The 12,053-nt window shown below is 43.8% G+C and overlaps 1 protein-coding gene and 1 long non-coding RNA gene across 7 annotated transcripts in view; one reads left to right on the top strand and one right to left on the bottom strand.

The window, feature by feature from the left end:
* ppp4r1 (protein phosphatase 4, regulatory subunit 1) overlaps positions 1-11,622 on the top strand; it is a 27,048-nt gene extending 15,426 nt beyond the window's left edge. For 5 of the 6 annotated variants that reach the window (XM_084703785.1, XM_084703782.1, XM_084703784.1 and 2 more), the window contains 6 exons: positions 8,903-9,064; positions 9,409-9,509; positions 9,618-9,738; positions 9,833-9,961; positions 10,657-10,798; positions 10,878-11,622. In XM_084703785.1, coding sequence (XP_084559911.1) covers positions 8,903-9,064; positions 9,409-9,509; positions 9,618-9,738; positions 9,833-9,961; positions 10,657-10,798; positions 10,878-11,041 — 819 coding nt within the window. In that variant the 3' untranslated portion in view covers positions 11,042-11,622. The other variant, XM_084703783.1, reaches the window with a different exon arrangement.
* LOC146275303 (uncharacterized) lies at positions 1,643-2,729 on the bottom strand. Its single transcript, XR_014766388.1, has 3 exons — positions 2,609-2,729; positions 2,351-2,408; positions 1,643-1,750 (listed from the first exon to the last, which is right to left on the bottom strand). It is a non-coding gene; the product is annotated as an uncharacterized LOC146275303 (long non-coding RNA).
* Positions 11,623-12,053: the final 431 nt, after the last annotated feature.

Below are 12,053 nucleotides of genomic sequence, written 5' to 3'. Positions count from 1 at the left end.
TTGGGGGCATATTTTCAGTTAGCAGATGGTACTATCTGAATCGTGATTCCATCTGAGATAGATACTGCTGGTAACGTTGTTGTTAAAATAAGCTTTAATTATTATTACACATCTGCCATGGGAGTCTATGGCAGCCCCTAGAACCACATGGTCAGAAGTTGTGAAATTTGGCACACTCTTTGGGACCTGTCCCCTTCATTACTTTCACATTTCGCATTTTCCAAAATAAGGTATCGTTGGATTTCCTGGATCAAGACAAGTTCAACACACTCTGACGTCATACCCAGTAATATAGATTCTCTGCCATTTTGAATGATATGGACAAACGTTTTTTCGCTACTCAGGGCTCCAAATGGTCGCATTTTGCGACCAGTGTTTGAGACAGTGCGAGCATTTTTTACAAGCACGCGCATGTGCGACCTACACATTTTGAATTCATTGGGTGTGCACAATGCCAGCACACAATGTTAGCAACAACGCATAGATACGACGTTCTAGTAAAACAGCGATATCAGTGTTCCGTCTGCATTCGTACCATAGCTAAAAGTCTAGGAAAGTTGAGGCTATTTTTCTCTAGGTACCTATAAACCTAGCCAAAGGTCTTGGAAAGTTTAGGCTATTTTTCTCTAGGTTCCTACGAACATGTCTTAATCTGCCAGACAAGTGGGTTCCTCTTTGTTCTTTTGGTGAGCAGTTTCACGAGCCCTTCTTACCCGAAGTCATGGAGCCTAGCAGCTAAATACTTATTTAGCACTAGCGTTGTTACTTTATCCCTGCCTGTGTTTGAGCTGTTGCGCTGTTAAACTCACCAAGTATCGTGTTGTGGTGTCAGAGGACTGATCGAAAAGTGCATCATACATTTAAATCATTTAGCTAAGACTTGCATGTACAGTACGTAATGTCACATTAAATAATGTATTTAAACTCAAGCTTATGTAAGGTATTTTCTTGTGGGCTTTTATTGTGACAGGGGGGGGGGGGTTGTGGTTCGGACTGTTGGGAGAGTGAGAAAAGAATAAAGGAAGACGTGCGGTGCCGTCTTGGTCGAGGCATTGATGGGCTTGTGTCCTTGTTAATTGTCCACACGACCACATCTCGAATGAACCCAAACAGTCGGCTACACTTATACGGGCCTCGCTGTATATCAGTTGTAAAAATGACAAAAAAACTGACCCATCTGCAACCGACACAGGCACACCCCACAATTTCCCCAGAAATGGTCCCAGGGGCGATTCTACGATCAGACCTTTAGGGGTGCCCAGCCCCAAATGAGAATGTGACATGAATACAGTGCCTTGCAAAAGTGCTAAATGTATACCCTCTTGTGAATATAAATCCATATTTTCACTGGATAACAATTAATACATTTATGTATTATTATGCAAAATATTTAATGAAAAAACTAAGGATGTCATTTTCTTCAGGACTTCCAGCATCAAATGATAATAAACAATATATTTAAAACATATATTATTATTTTTAGGGGTGCTGAGATTAAATTTAGGGGTGCTTGAGCACTGAATTGTACCCTCTCTAGTTACATTAATAAATGCATTGCAGGTCAATATAAGGTGTGCCCCTAAATGTTCTGCTTGTCGGGTGCAAACGCTGCAGAAAGGTCCAGCAGAATGATGACGGATTACCTTGAAGCCGCTCTGGCAGACTGGAGGGCAGTGGTGACTGAAAGGAGGGCAGTCTCTGTGGAGTGGCCGGTCTTGAAGCCCGATTGGTTGGGGTCAAGCAGGTTGTTCTGAGAAAGAAAGTTAGACAGTTGGTTAGATACAGCACGTTCAATTGTTTTAGAGAAGAAGGGTAACAGTGATAACGGTCTGTAGTTCAGGAGGATGGCAGGATTAAGGGAGGGTTTTTTGAGTAGAGGGGTAACTCTGGCCTGTTCGAAGGCAGAGGGGAAGGTGCCAGAGGTAAGAGAGGAGTTTAGAACATGGAGCAGAAAAGTTATGATAGAGGGGGAGATGGTTTGAAAGAGAGGGGAGGGGACAGGATCAAGGGGACAGGAGGTGGGGCGCTGAGAGAGAATGAGGTCAGAGAGCTCTGCCTCGGACAGGGGAGGGAAAGAGTTTAGACATTTAGTTGGGTCAGTCATGGAGGGTGAGGGGGTAGGAAAGGTGCGTTTAGGGAACCGACTGCTAATGTCGGCAACTTTTTTCTCAAAGAAGGAGGAGAAGTCGTCTGCTGTCAGGGTGGGGGAGGTGGGTAGAAGAGAAGGTAGAGAAAAGTTTGTGGGGGTTAGAAGCAGAATTAATTTTGTTAAGAAAGTAGAGGGTTTTAGCACTAGTTATGTAAGAAGAGAAGGATTTAAGGAGGCAGTGATACTTATCAAGGTCCAGACCGTCTTTGGACTTGCGCCATCTCCTCTCAGCTGCTCAGAGGTATGTGATTGTGAAATTCTGAAAACCCACACAAAAGACTCAAAGGCACAACAAAAAAATGTTTGGGACAAAAAGCCACAAAAAAGTATAAAAAGACCAAAACGTAGAAAAAGGTTTAACAAATACATCCTCATGTGTTCTCCCTTTACTAGGAACACAGAAAAAGAATGTAACTGTACGTTTCGTGTCATTCATTCATACATTCAGTCATGCACTACCTTCTCATATCTCCAGCCTTGTTTTTTCAATTAAAAGCCTCTTGTACTCTATATCGAGCTTCAGGGTTCTTTTATACGGGGCCCTCACATTGTCTGCTCCAACCTGATACAAATAAAGAACATTGTCCCGACCAAGGCACACTTGGAGAAAGTTGAAGGTTTCCATTTGACTACTTTGTTTCAAGGTTCATTGCTTATCTTGTGTCTTTGTCTTGGCCTTGAAGTGAAGGCCCTAGGCTCAGGGGGAGGAAGAAGTTCCTCCCCCCCCCCCCCGGTTTTATGTATGAAACAGAACTGTCTGCTTAATTTGATCTTGACATATTGGCTCACATTCTATAGCAAATAATAGCAATAAACCTACTATTAATTACATTATGTTAATGCAGTGTAACTACTTCAGCATAATAAGGCACCTAAAATACAAACATGAGCAAGGGCAAGAGCGTTCATCAATCGCTATCTAATCAACAGCCAAGTGCAATTTAGCTAGCAGGTGAAGATTACAAACAACGAAAATCACCAGTTAACTTAATTTACATTTGCACGAGCTATAGACTTATTATAGAGCTATAATACAACAACAGGCTTAAATGAACTGACAACATTAGTTATACGACTTACAGTTCTCAAGGACGCCCACACGTGATCTCAACTGGCTAGTTATCCTCCGGACAGCGGCAGTCTCTTTTTTTCTTTCTCTCCCTTTAACGCAGAGTGGCGCACGTGCCCGCTTGCGGTGTAAAGTGCGTGTCCATGCTATTCTCTGACATGCACTCTGCTGATCAGTAGCGGACTGGCCATTGGGAGTACCGGGAGAATTTCCAATGGGCTGAAGCACTTCTGGGCCAGAGGGCCGCTTGCCTTATAATTTTTTACTACTAATAAAAATGTAAGTAGAAGATTGAGCGACACGGTTGGCCAGCAACACGGTTGGCCGGCCCCTCTTTCCCCCAGGACCGTTGGCCTAGACCAGTGTTTCACAAACTTTTTCTGGGGGGGCTTGGGTCACAAGCCTTTGTGACCCAAGCCAATAAACATTATTTGTAAATCACAAAATAAAGGTGGATTTGACCATTATTGAACAATAATGAGGATATGTTCTTGTTATTTCAGAACTTGTAGGCCTACTGCCAGTTAACAAAATATGAAACAATTACAAAAAGATTACAAATTACACAAAACATGTTGTACCATTTCAACATTGCTAATGGGATAGGTGGGCCTGCCTGCGTTTTTGTAGTGTGTTTCAGTCCGTGGTGCAGGAGGAGAGCGCAACACGCATATCAGGCGCAGCATTCAGTCTGTTTCTGTGATTTGTCTTTATTTTTGTGAGCACAGAAAATCCCAATTTGCACATGTACGTGGTAGTGAAAGGAATAAGCATAGAAATACTGGCCCTACTAACGACAAGATATTCTGACGAAATGCTTATCCAGAATGATAAGGTCACAGATCCATAGCGTCAGTGCGATCGCAGCTGAGCTGCAACAACTCGGTTTCTTCTGCAGGACTAAAGGCCGATAATGACCTTATTCCGGAAGTCGCGATGGGCGCGGCCATGATACTTTCGCTTTATGACGGTACTAAAAGGGCAGCACGGTGGCTCAGTAGTTAGCACTGTCGCCTCACAGCAAGAAGGTCCCTGGTTCAAACCCCGGTCGCTTCCAGGTCTTTTCTGTGTGGAGTTTACATGTTCTCCCCGTGCCTGCGTGGGTTTCCTCCAGGTACTCCGGTTTCCCCCACCATCATTAAGACATGCATCATATGAATTTGAATGAATGTTGGCATCCAACGCTTCCGTAGCACCACCGGTTTGACTGTGTCTGAATAAAGGCTGTACACTGTAAAGTAGGGATGGAGATTTGAACTGATTTCACTATTCGAATAGTATCCTAAATTATTTTCGAATAACCGGATAATCTATTTTTATTAACTGCGGTTCCGTTATGTCATTAGCCTGACATGACGCAAAGCATACAGTCAACACATGAACCACAACACATTTTGGCAATATTTGAACTATTAAGATATTAGATTAAATAAGGGTTGAATAAAGAAAACAAATGAAAGATCATTTCATCAACATGACGAAAAGACAATGAACTTGAAAAAACGCTGCATCACCAGACGTAGGCCTATAGGCTCTTAAATTGGCAGAATAGCGCTGAGTTTATTACTATGTGAAATTAAAACGTAAAATACTTTGGAAGACATTTAACACATTGGGTAGGCTATCCTCGATAAAAACGAAAGACACACATGGAGAAATATTGCATATTAACTTGGATATTAACTTGGAACCGGAATCCTCGGTGCGCCACCACACAATGCAAACATAGCCGATTACGCTAGCTCAACATGGCTGCTGGTTGATAAAAAAGCCACAAAACCATTATCCATACGCATTTTTATTCAGTAAAATGAGCATATAAACATGCTCAGGGGAGAGGCGAGTACGGAGTCGATTTAGGCCGGCGTAGAATAGACTGTGCAGGAACTGAGGTTGCTGCGAGGTAGGCTACTGCTTAGCCAGGACACTATGCTTCTTGTAGCGCCAAATGAAATGAAAGGACACTCGCAGCAGAACGCAGGGTCATGTAGCCTACCCTTTTTGATGCTTTTCATCCTTTCTAACGTCACAACTATTAGAATTCTCAACACAACGCAGCGTTTTTTCATAAAAAATAACTTTTTTATATTAAACTAACCTTCTAAATTCGATTCCTAACCTACTTTAGGATATCCGGATATTCGATTAACCATGCCCATCCGTACTGTAAAGTGACTTTGAGTACTTTGAAAAGCGCTATATAAAAAAAAATGTGTTATTATTAAAAGAGAATGTCTTAAACAGGTTCTGGTACTAATTTAAGGCTAACAGTGATGCCCAGAGTGAACTGTGCAGTTCGTGGCTGCCATAACAGCTGGAGAAAACGGAATCAGACCCTGTATTATCATTGTTTTGACCATGGTAAGAAGAGGTCAGAGTGTTGTGGGCAGATATTTACTGACCTCCGACCAAAGTTGAGGATCTGTGTCCCTGGCTGAAGGTGCTGAATAAAAAAAAACCCAGAAGTTTCCTTTTGTCTGCTCGTATCACTAAAGTGTGTAATAAGAGATAAACTAGCTTTATGTTTTAGTGTTCTCAAGATTATAACCATATGTATGGACATGGCTGTGAGCAAAACAACTGCTGCAATGCATCTAAATGTAATGTTAAGTTTTTGACGCAGCGCAGCAATCAAATGATTTAGTGGATGCGTCTTTCTAATTGCCATTAGATAGGAAGGAAGATTACTTGTGCACAAAATCATGTAAGTTTTAACACGTTGCATAAAGCTTGTACCAAAGACCCTCTATGAAAAAGTTGTTACTATTTATCATTACAGCACAATTTGTCACTCATACATTTGCAGTTTATGGCCAATAGCAGAGACCTGATGTAAAAACTAGAGCCTCAAGTAGATAAACAAGAAGCTAACGGTCTACTGCTAACAATGCTAGCGGGTCGGTTTTGCGGGGAAATCTCATGCATTTACTGACTGTAAAATTAATCACACGACTGAATTCTAGAGGACCTAAGCTTTCAAACAAAGTATAGCAAATGCATATGCCCTGCAGTGAAATCATCTTATGTTTCTGGCTAATGTAATGCGTGCTTAGCGCAGCGCAGCAGAGCGCAGGGCAGCAATCTGACCGGCAAACAAATTATATAAACACTTAAAAGTCGTTTCCAACCGCTTGCGTCCGGGGCAGGGGCGGGGTTTCCGTGATAGACAGAATCTTTTGACCGCCATTGCTGTAAGGTTTTACAATTCATATTTCAGCTAAACAGTACATGTAAATCCGCATCTGAATTCAATCTGACGAGAAATGGGCAGTGTAGTTGCTGAAAATTTGAGTATTTTATTGATGAAACGGCTAATTTGTAAATTTGCTCCTACTTGCTAGGTAAATATAGTAAACACTCGATGATGACTGTGAAAGAAAATTCTAGCTGGACTGTGTAGATTTGAATAATAGAAGATGGCGGTTTCAATACAATTTATTTAGACTATACAATTACATATGATTAAACAAAGCTTTGCTGATCAGTCATTACGAAGGGTGCGCTAGTCACAAATTGTTCGCAAGAGTGATAGAGAACTCACACATGCACTGCCTTATATCAACTTTAGATCAAATGGCATTCTATTAGGTCAATCAATGTAGCAAACTCTGTGATTGGCAAACTCAACTTAGTGACAGCTTGAAACAACACATCTCCATACCAAGTGTCCCAAAGTTCTTTGATGTAGCATATCTCCCCAAACCAATAGATAATAAAACCACGGGAGTTGACCAGTCAAATGGTCAACTGTCCTTTTGTGTGACCATCTTCAAACAATAATTTAATTAACATAAACAATGAAACAGGACACAGTCCTTCTAGCCAGAGCAACTGCCTCATTGACCCCTTACACTGACCAGAGGACAGAAGGCCATAAAAGATGCTTCACCCATCCCTCAGGACAAGCTGCCCACAGAGCCATCAGCACTTCACATTCCTCTGAAATCAACTTAATCATCTTCCCTTCCTGTCTCTTACCAATAAACATAGAAGCTTATAGATTTCATACACATACATCTATGCATATGACCAAAATTTCTACCACACGACTTCCACACAAAGACGGTTTCTCGAAGGTCGTCTTTGACAAAAAAACGTTGCGCCACCTACTCCTCTGGCGGTGAATTGTTTTCAGCACCCACAGCCTATGGAGAACCATAAACAACGTCTGTCCGTATCCGTGCGTATCCGTGCGTATCCATGCGCCCGCCCATCCGTAAACGGAGAACAGAAGCATATTTCGGCCTTAATCATCAACTAGAGCAAAGCCTCAGGACTCTCAAATTAGAAGGGATTTTGCATCCACCTTTTATCATTCAGAATGGCATACCTCTGTTGGAAAATAGCGATCAAAGTTCTCAATAAGCGCAACAAGATGAGTTTGAGTAAGCGCAGACGGCTGCTGGTCTTTCAAATAGGGGAAGCTAATTTTAGGCCTAAATCATATATATTTTACATTAATTTTCAAGTTCACTGGCTCGTTCACCCCTACGACACTAGCCTAGCCTACTGTATGTATGAATGAAGGAACAATCAACAAAACAATATTAAACTTGAAGAAAATGTGGGAATTAGGTTAAACTGATACAAGGCATGTGGTGTATAATTGTATGAAATGTATGATGAAAATTTGCTAGCAACTTCTCCAAGCAAATACCAAGAAATAGGTTGCAGCATTTAGTTTTTCAACTACACTTACAGAATCCGCGATGGAACTGACCTTGAACAGCTTCGGTGACATTTTATAGTACAAAATTGCTGTCAATCAAAAGGAGATGCAGTCTTTCGACAGACCTTCCAATCATAACGCTGAAGCCCAGCGTCCAGGCCAGCCTACTCCTCCATTCACCCCCCCCCCCCATCTGAGCGTCCATGGGCGGGACAGAATCGCAGCATTTATCCAATGACCGTATAGTTTCAGAGCACTGAAAAAAAACAGTTCGAAGCAGCCCCATTGAAGTCCATGTAAGCTGAGCTTCAACAGGGAAATGCACTGTGGCGCTACGGGAATGTATGAGAAGGAAATCAGTCAGTCGACCTGCTAATACATGTAGCTGATTCTGAATTAACTAGTCTTCAATACGAACTTGTTCTAACGCATTAAAAATGTTAACACAATAGTAGATATTTGACCATTAATTTGTTTAAGAAATCACCACTGGTAGAGATGCAGATCGTGAGAAGGCGACTCCAAAGTAATCTCTGGCGACCCAGTCTTTGGGAAACAATGGTCTAGAGACTATTCCAGATGAATGTCTATGCAGCCCTTTTTAAAAGTAAACCATTCAGAATCTTATTGGTATCCATTTCGGCGTCTCGCGCTCGCCATCCACTCAAAACGTAACGTTAACCTACTACCAGAGAATGTCTAATATCCGTAAACGGGCTCTGCTACTACTCTTTATCTGGCTCGCAAGCCAAACAAGTGTGTGTGGCGTGCCTGTTGTTTTGTTTCCGGTCTAGCTAGATCCGGTGTGGTGTTGTAGTTTTTCTACTGTCGGTAGTTGTTGCAACAGCATGTGAAAAAAACTACAAAGTTTGCTTGGCAAAAAAGAGCGTTAATCGCGGGATTAAAAAAATGGACTCCGTTAATTTGGGTTTACGTTAACGCCATTAATAACACGTTAAACTGACAGCACTCATTTTTATATGTATTTGTTATGTGTGTGTGTGTGTGCCCCCAGTGGAAGGTGCGTCGGACGCTGGCATTCTCCATCCATGAGCTGGCTGGGATCCTGGGAGCTCAGCTTACCGCTGCAGACCTGGTGCCCATCTTCAACAGCTTCCTGAAGGACCTGGACGAAGTCCGCATAGGGGTCCTCAAACACCTCTACGACTTCCTCAAGGTACCCATCTCCCTGTCCTGCCGTCCCTCTACTTCTCCTGTCCTCCCTCCCCTACTCCTCCTGCCCTCCCTCCCCTACTCCTCCTGCCCTCCCTGCCCCACTCCTCCTGCCCTCCGTCCCCTACTCCTGCCCTCCCTCCTATACTCCTCCTGCTCTTGTCCTCTACTCCTCCTGCCCTCCCTCCTCTATTCCTGCCCGCCATCATTCTCGTGTCCCTCCCTGCATCCATTTGTCAACTTCAGTTTCCTCAGCTTGGGAAAACTTGCCTACTTGCTACCTCTTCCACTCTCTATCCAAAAATCCAAGTAATCCTATGTCCGCTCCGCTCCTCTCCTCCCCTCCAGCTTCTTCACCAGGAGACCAGGCGTAAATATCTCTACCAGCTTCAGGAGTTCCTGGTCACTGACAACAGCCGTAACTGGCGCTTCAGATCTGAGCTGGCAGAGTAGGTGTCTGTGACACAAGGGGGCTTGTTGGCAGCATGAAAACAATGACCTGTTTTACAGTCTAAAGATGTATCTTTAACAAAGTGTGTGTGTGTGTGTGCACGCAGACAGTTGGTGCGGCTGCTGGAGCTGTACAGTGGTCAGGATGTGTATGACTACATGAGGCCACTGGCCTTCAACCTGTGCACTGACAGAGTCTCCTCCGTACGCTGGACCTCCTACAAACTGGTACGAAACACACACACCCTACCCACTTCTACACCTTTTACAGCTTGCCTCATGACCGGCCCATGGTAGTTTACTGTGTGTGGTTGTTGTCCAGGTCAGTGAGATGATCAAGAAGCTGGGGAGCTGCCAGAGCCTGCTGGCCGACCTGCTGTCTGAACTGGTCCACAAGTTCTGCCACTCCCCCAAGTGGTCTGGGAGACAAGCCTTTGCCTTGATCTGCCAGGTAACACATACACATGAAGGTTCACACAAACTCACATACACTGTATTCATACTGTTAAGATAATTTCTTTATCAAGTAATTCACAGAGTCGTCGGATTCAAAGAAAGTACAATATTTAATGCTTGCCTGCAAGGAGACAAAATCTGATCGCAATACAAATTTTGTCTAGCTCCCCAGTCTTCAGATAAAACCATTTATTGGTGAGAAGTCCCCTCCTGCATATCAGCTGTCAATATGATCGATCCCAGAGACAGAGTGCACGTGCACGTGGAAACTTGGAGTTCTCTGGCCCTAGACTTGACCATATGATTCACTCAACACAGATAAGGTTAAACACATTTATTGCACCTCTAGTATGCTAATAGTCAACCTAGGTCAGTTGGTTTACGTAAGCCTTGTGTCATCTATAGGTCATGTGGGGAGGGGGTTCTCTGCAGGCAAGGAATGCTAGCACCAGTATTTTCAGAATATAATGTTACATCCTAAATTTCTCAGACACATACACATACATGAACACACAGCTCAAAACTCCCCAGCTGAATAGCAGCTGACACACATGGCATTGTTCAGCTGAGAGCCACTGGTTGTCAGAGAGAACATGTCACCATGTTATCACAGACCTCTCTTACATGCCACCTCTCTCTCTCTCTCTCTCTCTCTCTCTCTCCCCCTCTCTCTATGTCCGTCCTGTGTAGCTGTCCGTAGAGGAGGAGTGTGTGTCTCTGGAGCAGTTCTCTGAGCACCTGTTGGCTCCTCTGCTGCAGCTCTGCTCCGACCCCGTCCCCAATGTCAGAGTGCTGCTGGCCAAGACCCTGCGCCAGAGCCTGCTGGAGAGAGGTGGGACACACACACATACACACACTCACACATATACACACACACTAACCCTCTGTCCCCTGCCTTGGCCTCTCTCCAGAGTATTTCCTGCATTCTGCCAGTATCCACCAGGAGGCGCTGGAGCAGACGCTGGTGGCGCTGCAGACCGACCTTGACAAGGACGTTAAATACTTTGCTAGCGTGCATCCTGGGAACACACGTCTCAATGACGATGCCATGAGCACAACCTCCTCCACATACTGAGTCCAGCAAACCCAAACGTACACACACATTGACTGCTCTGAGCCAGTTGTGCTCCTCTAGTGTGACCTTCTCTGTACCACAAAAGCCTTAATCATGTCTTCCTTAATGAAAACAAACTTGAATTTCTGGAAGAAAGCTGACGTGAGTTTATGGACCATTTCTCCTGTCTGAAGCCATCCTCAGCTTGATTCAGCGCAAGGCAGGACAGCCCTGACTAGGTCCTGTTTGATACTGTAGAGATTACCTCACTTGGCACCCACCACTCTCAGCTTCCCCATGGCAACTGGGTGTGCGTGTGCAGGTGGCTGGAGTTTTGTCTCCAAGGGCTCTTCATGGTTTTAAACTGTAGTGCAGCACATTGTTGTATCCCTGGTAACAGCAGTGTAGGGCATAGCCTTGTATTTTTATATGATATTCTATTGGCCAGAAACAACCACTAGAACCTGGGCTTTTAACCCCCCAGACTGTACATATCTGATGCTTCTTCCCCTTGTTGATCAGTGATCATGAATAATATTGTGATGCAACTGTTCCATTTTCCTGTCTGCCATCAAAAGAAATAAAGCACATACTAAATCTCACAGGACGTTTGTGTGTGTAGAGTTGATACAGTGTGTGAAACAGCTACTTGTGGTTGTAGGGAGAAAAGCATGTTAAGAATATAGCTGCAAGCAGCAATGGGGAGGCCAAGCAGGTCAGATGACCCAGAAACTTTAGACATCCTCAGAAGAGGGTTCCGAGTACAAGTTTTTGCGTGAATCCATGGGCGTCAGCAGCATTTGTAAAGTGGGGGGGGGACATTTTGCCAGGGATCTGGGGGTTTGTCCCCCAGAATTTTTTTAAAGATGTAGATGCAATTTCCCGCATTCTGGTGCATTTACGACAACTATTACTACCATAGTTGTTATACATATACTGAGGGGCTGGACATTTAAATATTTTGAAAACTAAACTTCCCAATAAGCAATGGGACATCTTCAACTACCTGTCACCTTTCAGCACTCACCTCAGC

The sequence above is a fragment of the Hypomesus nipponensis genome, chromosome 8, assembly GCF_054491055.1.
Source record: "Hypomesus nipponensis isolate SF chromosome 8, ASM5449105v1, whole genome shotgun sequence".
In the NCBI taxonomy this organism is placed as follows: Eukaryota; Metazoa; Chordata; class Actinopteri; order Osmeriformes; family Osmeridae; genus Hypomesus; species Hypomesus nipponensis.
This window is presented reverse-complemented; position numbering and strand designations above follow the sequence as displayed.